Consider the following 21968-nt stretch of genomic DNA (forward strand, 5'->3'; position numbering starts at 1 on the left):
CTGATAGTGTATTAAAAGTCTATATTAAAGGTTTTGCTCGAGTTAAATTCCTGACTAGATTAGCTAGGCAAAACCCCCCGTAAAATATGCTTTCGTTATAATTTTCTTCAAATGAAGGTCAGAATAGTCTAAATTTATGGAAACTACAGTAAGTAAATATAAGTGATTAATTTCCTATGACCACCAAAATCAGTGATAAGTTATCCATGAAAAAGGACAAGGGGAACAAAAATTGATAATTTACACAAAAAAAAGCTCGATTTTCATCAGCATTTTTCTATTAAAACACTAAACTTAATATGAATACTACATATATTTAGTATTAAAATACAATAGCTAATATGACATTTTAATGTTAAGGCATTGACAAATCTTGTGTAATTACAAAATTACTGAGCTCAAACTACATGAAATATTTGGACTTTAAGTTATACCACTGGACCATTTAATAAAACACTAGCACAGAAACTAAATAAGATGCATAAATTAAACGTCATGACCTTGGACACACAAGTCGACATCTGCATTAACTGGCAATGAAGCACCGCACACATGCACAGGAGTAATTTTCCATTTTTATTTTCTTTATTAGATTTACATAATCCACTTGTATTTCCTGTCAGAATGTGATAACGGGTGGTGTTTGTGCCCTGTACAGTCCAGTCCCTCAGCTGAACTCTGAGGGAAGGAAGTGAGTGCAGGAGGGAAGGAATGAGTGTAAAGCGTCGAGGTCGGGCTACAGAACAGATGTGTCGCCGGGCTGTTTATAATTTGTCGAGGAAGTTGTCGAGTGCGGGAATGCCCTCCTTCAGGCCCTTGCGTTTGCGTGTGTCGCCCACGATCTGGAAGGGTTTGGACGCGGGGTCTTTGGGGTCACCCTGCAGGATCTGCCAGTGATCGAACACGCACTGAGGGAAGGCCTGACCGCCGGTGTTAGAGCGCAGGTCAGCGGTGAAACCTACACACACACACACATGAGATGTTAAGAGACTGAACAAACATATGGATTTAATAGAGACTAGGACACTTTCATTAGGAATGAGAGCTGCTACTAGCACAAAATGGCTCCTTAAAACCCTGGACTACTGAACTACTACTAAATTGTACAAGACAAGAGAATTTGTTTTTATAAAAACACTACAAAATACTAATGTATAATACTACTTAATCATTAAAATAATCATACTACAAGGTTTACCAATTAAAATTAAACTGGTACTAAAAAAAAAAAAAAAAAAAATTAACAAAATTATATTACCAATAAACTCACTAATATTAAAAATCACTATCAAAATTAGTTCATAAGATAACCAAATACTACTATCAAAGTTAAAATGCACAATTTTATAAAAAAAAAAAAAAAAAGTTAAATTATACTACCACCACTAAGAAAATTGTTGAAAAAAAAAATATTTTTTGCTTTTGTGGAACTGTATGAGAGTCCTTTGATTCAATCCAAAAACGGAGTTAGAAACTAATTAGAAAAATTTATTTGAACACTGTGCTTAAAAATTCTAAAAAATGTCCTACATGCGTCTTTAACTTCATTTGTCTTATGAACCACCAGCCATTCATTTCTACTGATTCAGTGAGTCAGGAATCACTGACTCGTACGTTAACTGATGAGTTCGAGGCGGATTTGGATCTTCTGACAGATGAATTTCAAAAGAATCTGCTCATGCATCATTTCTACACTGCTTGCGCTGTACGTTTGCTGTTTGACAGAGAGAACAATAGAAAGACGCGCTGGCCATTTGATCTTTTGTATGTAGTATTCATTCAGTCTCGGTCCTGTTTTCTCAGCACTTTCAACTCAGACTGCAAACGCCGCCGGAATCAGTCAGTCATTCTACACTTCAATGAAGTCCATTATATGGAAAAATCCTGGAATGTTTTCCTCAAACTTCATTTCTTTGCAACTGAAGACATATGCAGATAACTTGGATGACATGGGGGTGAGTAAATAATCAATTTTATTCTGAAAGTGGACTTATCCTTTAAGAACATTACTTTAGGCAAAAGTGAACTTTTAGTACATTATAAACATTTGTGACCCTGCAGCACAAAAGCAGTCATCAGTAGCACATGTATATTTGCAGCAATAGCCAACAATACATGGTATGGGTCAAAATTACTTTAAAATTAATTACTAATAAATTAATAAAACTAATACTTTTATGCCAAAAATCATTAGGCTATTAAGATCATGTTCCATGAAGATATTTAGTAAATTTCCTACCATAAATATAAAAACCTAATTTGATTAGTAATATGCATTGCTAAGAACTTCATTTGGGCAACTTTAAAGGAGATTTTCTCAATGTGCATCTCGGCTAAATATTGTCCTATCATAAACCATACATCATCTGAAAGCTGAATAAACAAGCTTTCTATTGATGTAGAAATCTCAAGTTAAATTGAACCCTTATGACTGGTTTTGTGGTCCAGGGTCACATATGTTTGATAAAAAGGGTCATTAATGTGATGGAAACTAACCGAAAGACTCGTTGACAGGCAGAAAGGCCTTAACGACGAAGATGGGCGTTCCCATGACCTGAGACTCCTCGAAGACATGGCCTCGTTTTCTGTTCAGCACGCCGTAGATGCCGCCGACCACCTGCTCTGGGCACTGAGAGAGGAAGAGATGCGGGTGAGAGATGCTCTTATGTTAAAGAGGAGGAGTTACACCGTAAAGCTGACTGAAGGCAGCGGCGTCTTACCTGAATCTCCACCAGGTAGACGGGCTCCATGAGTCGGGGCTCGGCCGTGAGCTGACAGGCGTACAGAACCCTGCGGGCAGTGGGAATGATCTGGCCACCGCCGCGGTGGATGGCGTCTGTGTGGAGAGTCACGTCATGGATGTCGAAACGGACGGCACGCATGTTCTCCTCGCACAGCACACCCTGAGCAGAGAAACCAAACCACGAGGACAGTCAAGACTCAATCATAAAACCTCCATTCATAAAGAAAGCTAAAGAGAGACGGATTCAGGATACAACAAGCAATACATTTTATAAATCTCAACTTTGAATTTTAAAGCATATGACAATTTAGTAAATACAACTGATGAAGTTATAGTTATAGTATTTAAATTCATTATTTTTATTATTGTATTTTTAATAGGAAGTATTAATAAGCAAAAACTAAAATAAAATTTATAAAATATTTATTGTTTTGTATTTTGTAATAAAAATATTAATAGCAAAAAGTTTAATTCATAATACAATAAAATGTATTTTTTTTACTAATTTGCATCGTTTTATTGCATTTTATTCTTAAAACTAAAAAAATAGTTAATACAAAAGTGCATAATTTTTATAAATAAAATTACTACTCATTTCTATTGGTTTGTATATTTAAAATTAAATACAATAATAAAACAAGTTAAACAGTTTATAATACAACCAAAATATAACCAGGTCCAATTTTCCTTCAAGACTCAATGTGATATTGTAGATTTGAACTTTTTCCTGTGCCAGTCTCAGATACTTTTGGTAGGGGTTATCGATCACTTCTTCAGAGTGGTGCATTTCTCCTCACAGACCAGCCAGGACATTAACAGGACAGCTAGTTAACCAAACCCCAATTCACTTTGAACATCTCACCTCTTTAGAGGCCCACTGGAACCCAGCCACGACGCTGTCCTTGATCTCGTTAAGGTACTGCACTCCCTTGGTCACGTCCACCAGCATGTTGGGTCCGGTTCCATCAGGTCCGAAGCACCAGATCTTACGGGCCTCTGTGACCTCCCACTCATATTTGTCAGCCAGGTAACGGGCGCGAGCCTTGAGCTCCTGACGGGATGACACCTCGCCCTTGTCGATGTCTTCGGCGAGACCGTCAGGGAACGGCTTGGCCCTCATGTACAGACGGTTGTGCTTGTTGGGAGACTTGGACAAACACATCTGGTCTGATTCTGCGCTGACCGTCTCCCTGTAGGACACAACGGGGTCCGATTTCTGTTGGAGAACCAGACACACAGCTTACACATCAGGAAAGGCAGGGTGATTGAACAATAGTTTGAGTATATGTAACTAAATTTTATAAATGCAACTACTGACCCCCACATGACATGGACAAATATATACATTTAGCATTTCCAGGAATTAGGAATTCATTCAAATTAAAAGGATAAAAAAAAAAAAATCTTAATTTGTGCTCACAATTGAACTAAAATTAAAGAACGGATCAATTAAAGAATATAAAAACAAGCAAGTGAATGCATAAGAGTGAGCAAAAGAACAAACCCAAATCGAAAGAACAAGCAACAAATAAATTAAAACCAGCAAATTAACAAACTAAAACAAGCGTAGCGAATTAAAACAAGAGAGGACATAATTTGTGGCCACGATTTAACTAAACCAAGGGAACCAATTAAGTGTGAAATTTGACATTAACAGTCACAATTTTACAAACAAGCGAACAAATTAACAAAGAAAAACTAATTAAAACAAACCAGCAAACAAAGGAACAAGGGACCCAATTGATTAATAGTGGGAACCGGTTCTTAATTCATGGTCGGGTTTGAACTAAAACAAGAAAAAAAAAAAAAAAAAAAAAAAGGGAACGAATAAAAGGAACAAATTAAAACAAATGCAACATTTTTAATTTGCGGCCACGATTTAAAACAAGGAAACCAATTAATAAAATGAGGAAAAACTCAATTTGAGATTTATATTTTTCTACTTTACATTGTAATTTCATCCAAAGCATCTACAATTGATTCAAGTGTGCTGGTATTATTTGTTTTGGATTCTATACACAACTATAAAATACTTTAATGCATGTAATAATTTGTACGTTTTTCTGGGTCTTACAAAATCCGTCCTTCAAACGTCTCCTAATAAAAACGTTATGTCATGAATCGAGCATTAAAATGCACAGACCTTCAGTGGAATGCAGGCATGGTCCTCCTCCAGATCTTTAAGGCAGATTTCCAGGTGAAGTTCTCCAGCGCCGGCGATGATGTGCTCTCCGGACTCCTCGATAATGCACTGCACCATGGGGTCAGACTTGGCCAGGCGTTTGAGTCCCTCCACCAGTTTGGGCAGGTCGGCGGGGTTCTTGGCCTCCACCGCCACTCGGACCACAGGGCTGACACTGAACTTCATCACACGCATGTTGTGGGCCTGCTCAAAAGTTGTGATGGTCCCGGTCTTCACCAAAAACTGGTCCACGCCAACCAGACCCACAATGTTACCACATGGCACGTCTTCGATGGGCTCGACGTAACGGCCCATCATCAAAATGGTCCTGGAATAAAGAAGCGCTGCGTCAGAAAACGCTGGTTTCGTGACCTGGTTTTAATCATGTTAATTAGTGATGCACAGAACTTTGGCAACTGGAAATGAACTTTGGCATGACAAAACGATCTCAAAATCACTAAAAATCTAAATAAAATTCACAATTAAACCAAATATAGATTTGAAGAGATATTTTAGTCTGTGCAGTTTAAGTGAAGCATGAACAAAACGTCACAATTACATGGTAGGTGCAATCTTCATGCTTTATTACTTGTGTATCTGAAAGATTCGTGCCAATTCAAGTAATAAATGTGGTCTTTATACTCTTTAATGTGGCATTATTGCCACAGTTTAATTTATATTTCACCAACAAATGAGAGTAGAAATAGATAACTCAAAAACGGCCTTATGTGCAATTTAAATGTTTGTAAAAACCTTTTATTCGTTCAAAATGGATTAAATTGGATCATTTTAATTTTTTGGCCCAAATGCATCCAAAATTTTTGGCTTCAGCACAGGATTTTTATTTTGATGCATTGCTAGAAACAACTAGAAATGTATTATTCTGCATTATTATTCCTTGATGCTAGTTCACAGTACATTGTCAAAAGATGCTATTTTAATGCATTACTGAATTTAACATTAAAAGATTAACAAGTGCTGCATAAGTATGGTTCACGTTAACTAATGTTAAATTAAATTATTGTAAAGTGTTACCATTTTATAATTTAAAAGTTGATGTGTGACCCGTGCTGGCAAAATGAGTCAATGTGCACGGACTAATTTTGAGCTACAGACAAAAAAAAAAAAAAAAAAAATTCCAACAAATCATATTTTGTGAAAATGTGAAAAATTTAATAAAAACTTTAATTTGCTCATTGTGACTCATTTTGCCAGCATAGGTCACATAAAAACTGCCTAGAGCAATTAAAATACGACTCTTATAGTGTTGGTTATACTCAAACTACTATTCGGTTTTTGGCTCAACGAAATTTCAGTGCATCACTAGTGTTAATGAGTCCGAAGCGCTGCCTACCTCTGGATGGGTTTCAGGTAAAGATCCTCCTTCTTCCCAGGGGAGAAGTTTGGTCCCATGATTCGCACTTTCAGCCCAGTGGACACAACACCAGAGAACACACGGCCAAAAGCATAGAAACGACCTTTATCAGTGGTCGGCACCATTTTGGAGATGTACATCATGAGGGGAGCTTTAGGGTCACAGTTCTTAATACCTGCGCAGACCCACAACAAGTCAGTCAGACAGTTCAAATGCAGCAAACAGCAAAGTAAACATGAAAATGAATGCATCGTACCCATGGCAGCTTCATCATCTCCAGGTCCTTCGTAAAGCAGCTCGCAGCGGTACCTCTGGGCTGTGACGGGAGAGGGCAGGTGGATGGTGATCATCTGAAGCAGAGCTTCTCCGGCGGGCAGCCAGCGACGCATCACGGCCTTCAGCAGTGGCTTGCCTTCCTTTTCCTTGTCCTCGCTGTCCAGCTTGATGTTCAGCTTCTCAATCAGCTTGGCAGTTTCCTCCTTCCTGAAGTTCATGATGGCATCGAACACCTGGAGATTGAGGAAGTGAAGTGTGATTACCGGTGGATTAAAAAAAAAGAGATCTGCATTACTATTTAAAGGGGTCATCGGATGCAAAATTCACAAGTTGTTTGAACACGCCGATCCTGATCTGCCTAAATGCGTCCATGCTCGCACGAATCATTCGTGATCCAGCTATATCTACAGAAGTAGTGAGTATAAGGGTTTACGAATCTTTGCAAGTCGCCTTTACTAATAACGTGCTAGTTAGCCAGTTTGTGGCTGAAGTTTACAGTCTGCTCGTCACTCCACGGAAGCTCATCTGCATTTAAAAGCAACATGGACAAAAAACGGCTCGCTAAAAACAGAACTGATTGACAGGGTAAAGAAGGTTTTACACTACCGTTGAGAAATTTTAAACAAAGTATGTTATAGACTTTATTAAGACCCTAAAGAATCATATCAACTTGTGGAAAAAGCGCATCCGATGACCTCTTTAAGGCTCTTTAAGGTACCTTGAAGATTGGGTCCAGGATGAGCTGGGCGAAGGTGCGGGGCAGTTTCTTTCCATCAGGGCCGTTGGCAGACTTGCTGAATTTACCAGTGGCTGGGTCAAAATACCTGGAAAAGCAGCAGAGAATGAGTAATTTAACATTTACATTTAACAGATAGCTTACATTTGTTTCCATTATTTACACTACCGTTCAGCAGTGTTAGGCCACTGAGGTTATACACTTTATACTTATTCATATACATAGTGCAAGTCAAATAACCTTCAGACAAAAGATTAATCTATAAAAGCTTCCAGAAGTACTCTAACATAAAGGTTCCTTATACTTTTATTAACCAAAGATGCATTTAATTAAAAGTAAAGACATTTATATTTGATTTTTCAAATGAAGTTATTTCAAATAAAATTTTATTGACCAGAAGAGACTTTAAAAATCTTTTTAAATGGCAGTGTATGATCTTAAATCTTGTAGCAGATGTTTAATCCAAATTACTAATATAATGCAAAAAGGAGATACATTTTTTTGGGCCAAAACTGCTAACACTATTTATCGATATGAATCTCACCTGTCACCCCAGAGTTTCTTCATCATGTCCTCCACTTTCTTACAGCGTTCAGTTGGGCTCAGCTGACCTTCACCTTTAGCAGCAAACTTGGCCACATACATCTCAGCAAACTGCTTGAGAGTGAAGGCCCAGCCGTGAAGACCGGATCCAAAACCCACAGTACCGATCACTGGATCGATCTGGAAGAAAGCAGAGAGATGAGCACAAACAGTCCAGCTAAAGGAACCGATAAATGAGATTACAGCTCTGGAAGTGTTAGATATCACTAATCGATCAGTGCAGGTCTCAGATATTGTGGTTAGCGGTTCATCAGCCTATCAGAGTGGTGCATGGTTTCTCCTCACAGACCACACAGCATTTTAGCACTTCATTAACGTCACATTAATGAATGAGTGCATGTTCTCACCATGATGTTGCCCATGGGTCCAGCCTCGTCCTCTCCGTAGGTGGAGATGATGACGTTGACGTTCTCCACGATGCGCTGGAAGGTTTGGTACAGCTCCTCAGGTTCCAGCTGCAGCTCCAGCAGGGCCCGGTCCATCTTATTCATCATCAGCACCGGCTTAATGCGCTCGGCGATGGCCTGTCTCAGCACAGTCTCTGTCTGCACACACACACCTGCGCAGAAAGCAGACATTTAACATCCTGTAAGTTCAGCAATAAATACATTTTAGACCCTTTCAGGGTTTCATGAAGGTAAACTTAAGACCTTTTCAAGACCAAGTGAAGAAAATAAGCCATAAATCATGACCCATTGATAGACAAACTCAATTCTTCAATTTCTCAGACTTCATTTTGCATTAAGTAAATGACAAACATACCGAGGAAGATATGCATTTTTTGCAACATTTAATATAACTATATGAATTTAAGACTTGTTACAATTTAAAAACTTAATTTGTGGAAAAGGCGACTTTAGACCAGATCAACAACAATATGATGTAGAGCAACAGTAAGAAGTTTACCAGAGACACAATCCACCACAACCAGAGCTCCATCGGTGACACGCAGAGCGGCCGTGACCTCAGAGGAGAAGTCCACGTGGCCGGGAGAGTCGATCAGGTTGATGAGGAAACCAGCTCCATCCTTACACTGCTTAATGAAGGCCAGGTCATTTTCGGCCAGCTCGTAGTACAAGGAGATAGCACTGTGAAAGAGGCATGGCAGGGAAATCAACAACAAACTCTTTGTAGAGCAGTATTAGACACTCCGCTGGGCTTTTGTTTTGTTCTAGTAAGCAGGTCATAGATGATTGGCTGTTTTGGCCAACTATGAACTTAGAGTTTGAGTTATGTTAGTTACAACTAAATTTCACAGAATTGATTTTTCCGAGCAATAAAGAAAATTAACAAGAAAATACGTGATTGTTAGACATATGGCTGGACTCCATCCCTCTATCTATATCTATATATCTATCTCTATCCATCTATCTATCTATAAACAGTTTGGCATCAAATATGGATTTGAGCTTCCATATAAGTTTATTTTGGTAGAATTACACGCGTTGCATTTTTGTTTTGCACTATATTGTTTTACCCCTAATAAATACTTAATTTTACTCCAGTGCATGTAATTATACATGACTCAACACCACAGAGCACTGAAAAAGCAGTTGCACAGCCTTTGCCCTCATGCAGCACATCACAGCCACTCCCTACTGAACATTTATATGCATGCATGATAAGGATTATTTTCCATTTAATTGCATTATTTACAGGCTTGCAATTTTGAAATTCCCAATTTTAAGTCATGTGCAATAATGTTTACATCAGGGCTGGACCAGAATATTTGTAAATTTTCAATTTTGGATTCGAATATTCTTTTTTTCCCCCCTGAACACCTTGAATCCCCCGCGAAATGGTTCTCCTTCACAATTGAATATGAATCGCCCATGAGTGAACGTCATGATTCGGTTCATCTGGAAGAGAAAACAAAAATGCCGAAGACCTCAGCTGTGTGGGAGCTGATGCAGTCTGAGTCCGATGACAGTAAGAACACCGAGACAGCGCAAAGAAAGAGATGGAGCAATATTTGAGAGATACTACTAAAGTACAGTCCACTTGCATGGTGGAAGCAAAACAGTGACCGCTACCCTAAACTGGCTTTTCCAGCCAAACAACTCCTTTGCGTTCCAGCCACGTCAACTCCGCCAGAGCGCATTTTCCTCAAAAGATGGCTACGTTGGAAAGACCTGAAATTCCCTTTTACCTAAAATGTGAACAAACTCATCTTCCTCACACACATGAAGAGTGTAAGCAGATTAAGCAGGTAGCTTCACTAGCTTGCAACCTGATTGTAATGTATTTGAAAGTTTGACTTTGTAAAGAAATAGTTTGTTTATTAGAATGTGAGCTGTCTAACCAGTCTAACATTACCTTGTTATATTTAGCCCATTACAGTTGGTTTTACTCTATAAGGGAATTCATTTAATTTTATTTAAACTGTTTGTTAATTAAAATGTGTGTTGCTTTTATTGAAAGTATGCTACAGTGTTCTCTATTACAGTTCGTTGAACTTCGTTCATTTATTTAATTAGCCTACCCTTTGTCAGTAATTACTGTGTAGCTAATTTCTGATTTAGTTTGTTAGATGCGACACTGCACTCCCTTGGGTTCAAAGCAACACACATGCAGTCGATTGGATGAACGACTCTCGTCAATGCGAACAGACAGACGCACAGAAATTCCTGCCTTTATTAGAGAGAAGAATAGGTTCAGCCCCCTCCCCCCGAAGCATCGGTGTTGATTACTACTGAAGCTCAAAAAAAATGGTATTCGGACCAGCCCTAGTTTACATCTATTTAATTGCACTTTTACAGGCTTGCACATTTCCAGGTTTAATTTTGCATGATATTTCTATACATTTAATTGCAGGCTTGCAATCATTTGAGGCGTCTTACGTGGATTTGATGGTGATGCAGCGCTCTTGCTCATCTTTGCGCGTGTCAGTGAAGCGGGTCTCTCCGGCGCGGGCGGAAGCGATGATTCCAGCCTTGGACACCAGAGAGTCGGTCAGCGTAGATTTCCCGTGGTCCACGTGCGCAATCACGGACATGTTACGGATGTTGGACTTCTTGTCCATGATCGCACGGATCTGGTCGACTGTGAAGTTCACCTGGAAGAAACACATTGACATTCGTCATCCAAACTCTATTTACACGTGTAACAAATTATTTGTTCTTGACAAACCTCTTCGTAACATTAAGATTTCAAGATGAGATTATACATGAAAACACCATAGGCCTAAAGCATGTTGCATTTATCCCATATACAAAGAGCAAACTACACATTTTGAAGTAGATATCAAAAGTGACATTTATGTTGGGAAGGTTACTTTGGAAATGTCATGGGTTATAGCTTACTAAAATGTAATAAGTAGTGTAATTATTTCAGTTATTAATGTAACTGATTACATTGGATTAATGTATAACTTTTCTAAAGAATGTTTTCAATTATTTTGAAACATGTAAAGCAGGCAGGGTTAACCTTACAGTAGTGTTCAACACTGATTACTGTCAGAATCATTCACTACAATTAAGACTATAATTAAAGCACAGCCGTCACAAAATCAGACTTAAGCAGCTCTTTGAGACCATTCTGCGGTTAAATACTGATTTAAAATTATAACGAGAAATAGTTTTAAAGTTATGAAACCGTCTTACGACAGAAAACACTGGCATCTAATAAGGCTTTAAAAAAAAAGAAAAAAGAAAAAAAGAAAAAAAAAAGTTAAATTACGTAACTCCGATACATGTAACCAGTTATTCGCGGCACGTGACTGTATATAACCGGCAGTAATGCGGCAACGATTTTATTGCTGCGTTAAACACAATGGCTTTTACTCAAAGGCCAAAATAAATACACCTGCTTAAATATTCATCACTAGCGCACTTTTCATGGCCTACCGAAAGCCAAACAATAGACGGTGATGCGCGTGATGTGATAAACCGGACAGCGACACGTGACTGCTGCGTGCCGGTCTGAACACACCCGACATCTTCCGTTAAACCGACCGGCAAAGTGATAAAAGCCGAACCAGTCCATCACAAACACGAGAACTAGTCCTGGAACTAATATATCATGCTATGGATTTACAAAACCAGATAACGGAGGGCTTCAGAGGTGATTTTTCTCAAGCACGCGATTCTTTCACAATACGTGGCAGTTAGCTAACATGCTAACCAGGCCTCATCCTGACAAACAACCCAAACGACTCTAAACGACCCATTAAGGATTCGGTTTGAGTTTCACTCGCTGAGTATTTACTAAACGAGTTATAATCTAGTTAGAGAAAACGATATTTGTAGAACATTTTAAAAATAAGTCGCGCCGCTGCCATTTTGTTTTGTGGGAAACTAGCCGGCCTTTTCCGCACTCATTTTACCGAAAATCCAGTTAAACGCACAAATACAGCATCTGATGTTATAATCTGCTCGCTGCACATCTATATCTAATCAAATAATACTTCTGATACGTACCATTTTGTCAGATGTTTCAGGATTCACTCAGCACTGAGAATATTAGAACACAGAGCGCGCTGCCTTCCGCTGGTGTGGATAGGCAGGAGAGAAGGACGCGTCACGACGCAGCGCGGGTTTATATTCAGGCGACGCTTTCAGCTTAGCGTCATGACGCACGCACGAGACGCTGAAAAATACAGCTCTTCCTGGCGTCATACATGAGCGACATTACATATGGCAATAAATAAATAAATAAATGAACAGACACAGTCATGCTCAAATAGGACATTAGTTATATAATATTTAAGTAAATAAATAAATTAATTAGACACCCATACACATCAAATTTACACACACTCATGTAAAATATATATATATATGTTTATAAATAATTCGTATTATATATAAATATACATATTTTATATATAAATACAACGTGTGTGTATTTATATATACATAATAAATATGCACAGCACACACACATATATTATATAAACACAAACTTTTATTTTAGATGCGATTAATCACGATCGTTTGACAGCACTATAATAAATAAATAAATAAATAAATAAATATTTAATTGTCTAATAGTTAAGTAAATAACTAACTAACTAAATAATCACATCAATGCTCATATAAATTATTAAATGGGACAGTAATTGTATAATATTTAAGTAAATAACAGTATAAAATAATATTAAGAAAGAAAGAAATAGTCACATCCAAGCACATATAAATAAAGTGGGCATTATATAATATTTAAGTAAGCAATGGAATAAGTAAGTAGTCAAATACATGCACATATAAATGCTTAAATAAGACAGTTATGTAATATTTAAGTAAAAAACTAAAATTATTAAAAATAATTAAGTCAATAAAAAATAGACACAAACATACACATAAAATGCTCAAATATGAAATTAGTTACGCAATATTTAGTTTACAAAAACAGAATAAATAATCCATACACATAAAATGCTAAATTAAATAAGTAGTCACATGGTCATATAAATAGAACATCAGTTGCATAATATTTATGTAAATAACAGAATAAATAAACAGTTACATCCATGCAAATATAAATGCTTAAATAGGAAATCGGTTGTCAAGCTGCAATAAATAAATAATTTTATTATAAATTTAAGTTTAACAATTGCATTACAATGTTGTGAAGAGGCTAATTCCTAGGCTAAGGTGGGGTCAGTGTGCATTAATCAGTATTCAGATGAATGTAAATATATACCCAAATTAGCCTCAAGGTACTTTAAATAAACATTAATTTGTGGAATAGCAATTATATCAGTTTGCATACGACTTTTTTTAAATATGAAAAATGTTTTGTCCGTCTACATCCATATGTATATGAATGAAGAGACCCCTACTTACAATTTTTTTTATTTTTAGTTAATTATTTTCTCCTTTTCTTTCTCAGAATATAGCCTGTGTAAGTTTATTGGTACTTTGTATCTATATGGTATATGTGCCTTACTTAATATTTATTTATTTACATTTATCAATGCCATTGTATATGTATATTCTGTTCAATATGTTCAATTAAAAAATTTAAAAACGTATATGAAGCGGAACCTATTTTCTCTCGCGAATCTCACCCGAGCCACATTAAAGAAAACGCTACGCTTTGCGTGAATTCACGAAGCGCTTGCGTCAGTTAAGCTCCGCTGCGGTCAGACGCTGTTCTATGCTTACGCTTTTAGCGTAACGTTATTGCCCACTGTTCTCCAGCGAGTCTGTCATCAGAAGGTCCAGGCTGGGTGTTGGTGAATTTCAGGATTATTATCAGTTTTGTGTTAAACCGGCTTGAAGGTTAAGCTAACTAACGGTGAGTGGTTTATAATAAATAACGCTTTGATCGCAGTGAATTGTGTCGGTGCCATTGATGCTGTTAGACGGTAACGTGATATATAGCATAGTAGTAAATGTGCTATGCTATTTTCATATTTCTGTAAGGTACTTTACTGCACACAGTGGTATTACCATGGTACATGTCCAAAAACCATGGTAACCCTATTCTGCTTTTTGTTAGTGCCTTAGTTGCATGTCCTAAACCCATAACCAAATAAACCAAACCCTATTGAATGCATTGGTTGTCAGGCTCTGGAGCAGCTGTTGCAGTCATGGCCAAACGCAGAATAGCACAGGAGACCTTTGATGCAGTGGTCAGAGAAGGCATCGAGGAGTTTGACATGGAGGAAAGTGAAGCTTTGAAGGAGGCCATTGAGCAGTTTGAGTCTCAGGGTGAGTTATTAAAGAAAATGCTCATGGAAATCCTTTAGTTTACTTTAATATATCTACTTCATTATTTTGTGTAACCTGTGTGTGTGTGTGCAGATGCGTCTCAAAAAATTAGAATATGGTGAAAAAGTTAATTTCTTGTAAGTTATTTCAAAAAGTGAAACTTTCATATATTTTAGATTCATTGCATGTAAAGTAAAAAATTTCAAACGTTTTTCGTTTTAATTTTGAGGATTAGAGCTTACAGCTCATGAAAGTCAAAAATCAGTCTCTCAAAATATTAGAATATTTACATTTGAGTTTCAATAAATGACTATCTCTACAGTATAAATTCAGGGTATCTGTTGTTCTTTGAAACTATAATAATGGAGAAGACTGCTGACTTGGCAATGATCCAGAAGACAATCATTGACGCCCTCCACAAAGAGGGTAAGTCACAGAGGGTCATTACTGAAAGCTGTGGCTGTTCACAGAGTGCTGTATCAAAGCATATTAAATGCAAAGTTGACTGGAAGGAAGAATTTGGGTAGGAAAAGGAGCACAAGCAACAGGGATGAACGCAAGCTTGAGAATACTGTCAAGCAAAGCTGATTCAAACACTTGTGAGAGCTTCACAAGGAGTGGACTGAAGCTGGAGTCAGTGCATCAAGAGTCTCCACGCTCAGACGTCTTCAGGAAAAGGGCTACCAAGCCACTTCTGAACCAGAGACAACGTCAGAAGCATCTTACCTGGGCTGTGGAGAAAAAGAACTGGACTGTTGCTCAGTGCTCCAAAGTCCTCTTTTCAGATTAAAGTAAATTTTGCATTTCATTTGCAAATCAAGGTCCCAGAGTCTGGAGGAAGAGTGGAGAGGCACAGAATCCAAGCTGCTTGAAGTCCAGTGTGAAGTTTCCACAGTCAGTGATGATTTGGGGTGCCATGTCATCTGCTGGTGTTGGTCCACTGTGTTTTCTGAAGTCCACAGTCAACGCAGCCATCTACCAGGAGATTTTAGAGCACTTCATGTTTCCTTCTGCTGACAAGCTTTATGGAGATGCTGATTTCAGTTTCCAGCAGGACTTGGCACCTGCCCACACTGCCAAAGGTACCAAAAGCTGGTTCAATGACCATGGTGTTACTGTGCTTGATTGGCCAGCAAACTCACCTGACCTGAACCCCATAGAGAGTCTATGAGGTATTGTCAAGAGGAAGATGAGAGACACCAGACCCAACAATGCAGATGACCTGAAGGCCGCTATCAAAGCAACCTGGGCTTGCATTACACCTGAGCAGTGCCACAAACTGATCATCTCCATGCCACGCCGCATTGATGCAGTAATTAAAGCAAAAGGAGCCCCAACCAAGTATTGAGTGCATAGAAATGAACTTACTTTTCAGAAGCCTACCTGACATTTGTTTTAAATATCCTTTTTTTTATTGATCTTATGTAATATTCAAATTTTCTGAGACACTGAATTTTGGGTTTTCATTATCTGTAAGCCATAATCATCAAAATTTCAAGAAATAAAGGCTTGAAATATTTCACTCTGTGTAATGAATCTATATAATATATAGGTTTCACTTTCTGAAATGAGTGACACAATATTGACCTTTTTCACGATATTCTAATTTTTTGAGATGTACCTGTATACATACGTATGTATATCAATTATATATACAGTGCCCTCCAGAAGTATTGTAACAGTGAGGCCAATTCCTTTATTTTTGCTGTAGACTGAAAACATTTGGGTTTGACATCAAAAGATGAATATGAGATGAGAGATTAACATTTCAGCTTTTATTTACAGGTATTTTCATCTGGATCTGATACAATTGGAAATGGAAAAAGAAAGGGTCACATTCATACACATATAAAACTTAAATATTAGACAGCTAATGTCCTTTTAAATGGGATGTTGATTGTATAATATGCAAATAAATGCATTTACATCAGTGATTATATAAATGCTTAAATATAAGACTACTAATGTTCTGTTTAAGTAAACAAATAAATAAATAGTCACATTCATGCTCATATAATTGCTCAAATGGGACACTGTATAATATTTAAATAAATAACAGAATACATACATAGTTGCATCAATGCTCATATAAAATATTTAAGTAAAAAACTGAATAAATGAAGAAACTAAAATAGTTACATCCATGCATGTGTTTTTAATATTCTTTACAATATTACTGTTTTTACTATATTTTTGATCAAATAAATGCAGCTTTAGTGAGCATAAGAGACTTATTTCAAAAAGTCTTCTAAACGTTTGACCGTTTTGACTGCAGTGCAAACTACTAAAAATAGTTTAAACCACATTTACCTAGTTGTTTTATAATTATTATTTAAAAGCAAGCAACGATATATGTCCTAATTTGATGATACAGAGTTAAAAAATATCAATAGAAACTTTATCAAATTTATTTTAGGAGCTTGTATAAAAATTTAGTTTATACTCAGCAGGACTTTTCAAGTGAACTGCAAAAAGATTAAAGTTAATTTAAAATGGTAATAATAGGGACTTTTGCATTCATAATTAATGTACAGGTTAGAATACATTATACAGTATTGGTTTGTAGATATAGATGTATATGGTGATATGATAACGATGTGGTTTGATTCGTCCTCACAGGTGTGGATCTCAGCAACATTGTTAAAGCAGTGCTCAAAGTTTCTTCTGAAGAAAACACAGGGGATCAGACCCATGAGGTTCTTCAGGTATAAATTTCTTTTAAAACTAGATTTGATCAAGTGGTATTTAGTAGATGTCACATTGGTCATACAAGACTGACTCATGCATTTGTGCTTAAAGGTGAAGACCTTACTCGATGCATGTTCTGCAAGATTCCCCTTTCTGTCTGTTCTGTCTGTATGTAGTGAACTCACTTAAAGAGTTTAGTATAATTTTGTTATCGTTAATGTAAAATATCTTGTGTAATGTAATGTGTGTTTGTTTGTTAGTTTTTATTGTATTTCTTATACTTGTTTTTGCCATGAAAATAGCATAAGATGCTGACATGACATTAAAAAAAAAATACAGCTGTGCTCATAAGTTTACATACCCCTTGCAGAATGTGCAAATTCAATATTTTTTTTGTCTTGTGGAGTATATGTAAACACCTGATATGTGAAATAGCTTATTCAGGACAGTACTAAATAAAAATAGCATGCAATTTTCATGATCCCTCTTATTTTGTTTCAATTATTAACATTTTGCACATTCTGCAGGGGGTATGTAAACTTATGAGCACAAATACTACTACTCTTCAGGTATATCTTCACACGAGATGCTTATGCTGCCAAGCTAACCTCACTTCCACAGAGATATCGTGTTTTGTATTTAACATGTTATCGGTGGCGTTTTTCCAGGCTTTGGAGTCTCTCAAAACAGCAGTGGCTTCATCGTCCGCATCTGTTCTGGAGGATCTGAGAGTCTTCACCCAGCAGTGCTCTCTCGGCTTCGCACAGCGATACCTGGCCGCTCAACAAGAGGCATATCCCACGATCCTCGCCTGCTGCCAGAGAGCCGCGGGAGAGAAGGAAGCCCTTTCCGTCGCTCTGGCTGCGTTCTCGGCGCTAACAGACGGCCAGCCAGATCTGCTGGATGTGGAAGGGCGAGATTTTTTGATTGGTGCTTTAACCGCGCACCAGACGGACGCCGCTCTCAGCTGTCTGTGTATCCGTGTGGTGCGACACTTCTGTCTGAAACACGAGAACAACCGGCAGGATCTGGTGAAGGCAGGCATGCTGCCGCTGCTCATCGCCAGCATCACACACCACATCGAGCACCCCGAGGTCGTGAGGGAGGCCTGTGTCGCGCTGAGGATCATGACCTTTGACGATGACGTACGTGTGCCCTTCGGACAGGCCCATGAACACGCCAGGATGATCGTCTTGGAGCACAACGGACTGAAAGTCATCGTTGAAGCTGCTAAAGGTGAGCCGAGTTTCCACTAGGCATGCAACAAAAATAAATCAAATGTATTAACTATAAAAATATAGTAAAAACAGTAATATTGTGCAATTATTGCAAAAATGTATAAACTGAAACCTTCGGCCGTTTTCTGAACTATTTATAGATTACGTGAAATATTTGTCCTTTTTATAATTCAGTTTTCACACCTCGGGTCTAAATGAACTACAGAAAGATAAAAGCTGATTTAAAAGTGAAAATAATACTGAAGACAAATTGAACCTTCATATTCGTAACATTAGCACATATTTCATGCCATTATATTATTTTGTAGATTTAAGTGTATATGGTGATATGATCATGAAGTGATCTGATTTGTTGATTTTGCAAAAACAAGGCCTAATAATATTACCTCATTTGATGATGCTGGGTTCAAAAATATCAACAAAATCTTTCCATCATGTACAGTTTTTTTTTTTTTTCACAAAATGAGAATGAAGGTTTTTCAAATTACACATGTATCAGCTTTAATGCACTTGTCAAACTAACAAACTTTTTGCACCCTCATATTCCAGATTTTCAAATAGTTGTATCTCAATGGAAAGCTTGATGTTGATGACGTGTTGTTTTCAGCTCATCCAGAGAACACAGCAGTGCTCAGTGAACTCTGTGCCACTCTGTCCCGTCTGGCTGTGAGAAACGAGTTCTGTCAGGACATCGTAGACCTCGGGGGGCTGAATTTCATAATCACACTCCTGGCTGACAGTCTGGATTGTCAGGTGAGCTGCTGGATCAGTGAGAGGTACGGCATTGTTTCCTATGAACACAAACAAACGTCTTGCTGTCTTCCAGGAGCTTGTGAAGCAGGTGCTCAGCGCACTGAAGGCCATCGCAGGAAATGATGATGTCAAAGATGGCATTGTGAATGCCGGAGGGGCGGAGCTTATCGTCATGGCGATGAACCGTCACATGCCCAATGCACAGGTGTGTAATAAAATGCCAATTATTATCAAATTACTGTCCACAAATTCTGAACTGCTTTTTAACTTTTAGTAAGTTAACGTTTTTTAAGAGTTCTTTATAAATATTTTTGTATTTGTTATAATTATATAATTAATAAACAAGTCTAGTTTCCACAAAGAAAGTGCATGAAAGTAATCAGTTATTAATTAAACATTCAATATGTTTACATTTCTAGTTATATACACTAGTGTTCAAAAGTTGAAGTCAGTATGATTTTTTTTTATGTTATTGAAAGAAGTCTCTTCTGCTCACCAAGGCTGCATTTGTTTCATTAAAAATACAGTAAAAACAGTAAAATTGTGAAATATTATTACCATTTAAAATAACTGTTTTCTATGTGAATATATGTTAAAATGTTGTTTTTTTACTGTGATCAAAGCTGAATTTTCAGCATCATTACTCATCATTATCAGTGCTCAAAACCACTTGTTACTTGAAACGAAACGAGTCTTAAGTTCTTAAACTCTGAAACTCCTCTCAGCGTCTTTGGCTCTGTTTTCAGGTGTGTGAGCATGGATGTGCGGCGCTCAGTGTTCTCGCTCTACGCAAACCCAACAACTGTAAAGTCATCTTGGAGTGTGGCGGAGCGCTGGCGGCCCTGCAGGCCATGAAGACTCATCCGGCTGACGTTAATGTGCAGGTAAAGCACCAGTGTGTGTGCGATGACTCAAATGCATTCGCAGATGCTTTTATCCAAAGAGACTTACATTGAGTGCATTCAAGGTTAAAAAAACTCACAACCTTGGTGTTGCTAGTGCCACACTCTACTGTTTCAGCTACAGAAACAGGACTTTATTCTGACATAGTACCAGAAAAGTAAATGTTTTCACAATTTCAGTTGCAGAATACCTTTATGCCATCCAAAATTGGTGAAAATGCATCTCATTTTGCTCTTAAGGCCTGACCAAAAACAATAACTATATTGGTTAGGGATTGCACTGTAGAAGTATTCGTACCGAACCGTCACGGTACGGGCATCTCGGTTCGGTGCATGAGGCCTTACAACCAAAACAGGCCGCAGCAATGCAACGCTGTTTGATAACCGCCAGCAGAAGAACAGCGAATTCTGTGAGTTGTGCGCTTGAAAACAAAGCCCACTAAACAGTGGCCATGTGCTGATTCTGAATGCATCTCTCACATAGACTGATTTGACATAGACTTTCCTACCTGCCTGTCAATGTATGTATTTGCATACCTCTTGCGCAGACACAATACGTCCTCCGCGCGTTCACGCACGCTGTGCAGACAGAGCGAGAATGGCAGACAAACATCAACAACCCGATCTTCCTTCCTGGTTTGTAGTTTTTTACTAACGGTGCTATAAAGTTTTCTCACCGGTGAATGACACATGATGTAGCCCAGCAGTCCTCGTGCCCCCTGCTCTGGATATTTTGCATGTCTCGCGCTTAGTTAACACACCCGGTTCAGATAACCAGCTCGTTAGAAGAGAGCTACATGCATGAACTGTGTTCCGATTGACATGCTCCCTACACAGGGTTCATTGCTCCCTACTCCCTGAGAAGGGGAAATCTGTTGAAGTTCATTCACTCACGGATTTGCGCTGCGCAGCGTCTTCACACACAGATGAAACTTACTAGAGAAGTGTGACATAATATACCTCTGTAAATAAATAAAAGTATTCCTGTCTTCCCTGTTGTTTCTGGAAACCAAACCAGCTGCTACTTGCCTTGTTTAATGAAATTCTTGTAGTGACTACAATGTCCTGTTTCCTGCTGTTCCAGAAACAGTCCTGCATGCTGTTGAGGAACCTGGTGGCCCGCACTCGAGACTTCAGCCAGCTCATCCTGGAGATGGGAGCCGAGGCGCTGATCTCGCAGGCTTTGGCGTCTCACAGAGACTGCGGTGACGTGGGTCGAGCCGCTCTCAGAGACCTCGGCTGCCAGGTGGAACTACGAGAACTCTGGACGGGCAAGAAGGGAAGCCTGAGTCACTGATGAATGTCTGTAAACTCAAAACAATCACGATTAAATCATACCAGAGCATGTCTAACTGTGGAGCTTATACTAAATGTATGTGATCAAACATATAAGTGCATCTGACGTCCACATGCATAGGATGCATTACAGGTTACAGTGTAGATATGTTTTTTTTTTTTTGCAGTTTAAACATTTTATTGCCACTATTTATAGTTTATATGAGGTATTTTACCCACGAATGACCACTGTGCTTGGTCTGGATTCATTTGAGCTGATGCTGACTCAGAAGTGCAGTGCTGGATTGTCACACTGTGGCCGTTTTAACCTTAATAATATATTTAATCTAAAGCCCATCACCCTGCCTGCTGTATGTGCTTTCACTGCAGTGCATTTCATGCTTATTTTTAACATTCCAAAATGTTTTTTTTATTAATGCTAATACCCCTTCATGCACAAGGTGAGCCAAAATATGAGTCCCAAGTGTTTTCTGTGTTGCAATATTAGCTGAAGCTGTGATTAAACCTGCTCTGTACTAGA

At 38.1% G+C, this 21968-nt stretch overlaps 2 protein-coding genes across 2 annotated transcripts; one reads left to right on the forward strand and one right to left on the reverse strand.

Annotated features, from left to right (window-relative positions):
- Window positions 1-432: 432 nt before the first annotated feature.
- On the reverse strand, window positions 433-12459 carry LOC306881200 (elongation factor 2b-like). Its single transcript, XM_079435152.1, has 13 exons — window positions 12334-12459; window positions 10756-10970; window positions 8822-9003; window positions 8263-8474; window positions 7857-8035; window positions 7295-7400; window positions 6557-6809; window positions 6280-6475; window positions 4887-5253; window positions 3606-3959; window positions 2721-2903; window positions 2497-2629; window positions 433-958 (listed from the first exon to the last, which is right to left on the reverse strand). Exons 1-13 carry the CDS (start codon window positions 12334-12336, stop codon window positions 765-767), a joined length of 2577 nt encoding a protein of 858 aa, XP_079291278.1. The 5' UTR covers window positions 12337-12459; the 3' UTR covers window positions 433-764.
- A 1580-nt stretch (window positions 12460-14039) lies between these two features.
- LOC306881201 (armadillo repeat-containing protein 6-like) lies at window positions 14040-21968 on the forward strand. Its single transcript, XM_079435153.1, has 8 exons — window positions 14040-14155; window positions 14428-14571; window positions 17191-17276; window positions 17928-18495; window positions 19105-19250; window positions 19324-19455; window positions 19997-20134; window positions 21237-21968. Exons 2-8 carry the CDS (start codon window positions 14451-14453, stop codon window positions 21447-21449), a joined length of 1404 nt encoding a protein of 467 aa, XP_079291279.1. The 5' UTR covers window positions 14040-14155; window positions 14428-14450; the 3' UTR covers window positions 21450-21968.

This window comes from Barbus barbus, assembly GCF_936440315.1.
Source record: "Barbus barbus genome assembly, chromosome: 15".
NCBI lineage: Eukaryota > Metazoa > Chordata > Actinopteri > Cypriniformes > Cyprinidae > Barbus > Barbus barbus.

Bases quoted from the DNA above. Each gene is read 5' to 3' on its own strand.
- LOC306881200 (XM_079435152.1), bottom strand. The intron at 9,004-10,755 runs GTAAGACGCCTC...CCTCTTTCACAG, and splicing joins TGCATCACCATCAAATCCAC to TGCTATCTCCTTGTACTACG. The intron at 6,476-6,556 runs GTACGATGCATT...GGGTCTGCGCAG, and splicing joins AGATGATGAAGCTGCCATGG to GTATTAAGAACTGTGACCCT.
- LOC306881201 (XM_079435153.1), top strand. From the start codon at position 14,451: ATGGCCAAACGCAGAATAGCACAGGAGACCTTTGATGCAGTGGTCAGA. The intron at 14,572-17,190 runs GTGAGTTATTAA...TCGTCCTCACAG, and splicing joins TGAGCAGTTTGAGTCTCAGG to GTGTGGATCTCAGCAACATT. The intron at 20,135-21,236 runs GTAAAGCACCAG...CTGCTGTTCCAG, and splicing joins CGGCTGACGTTAATGTGCAG to AAACAGTCCTGCATGCTGTT.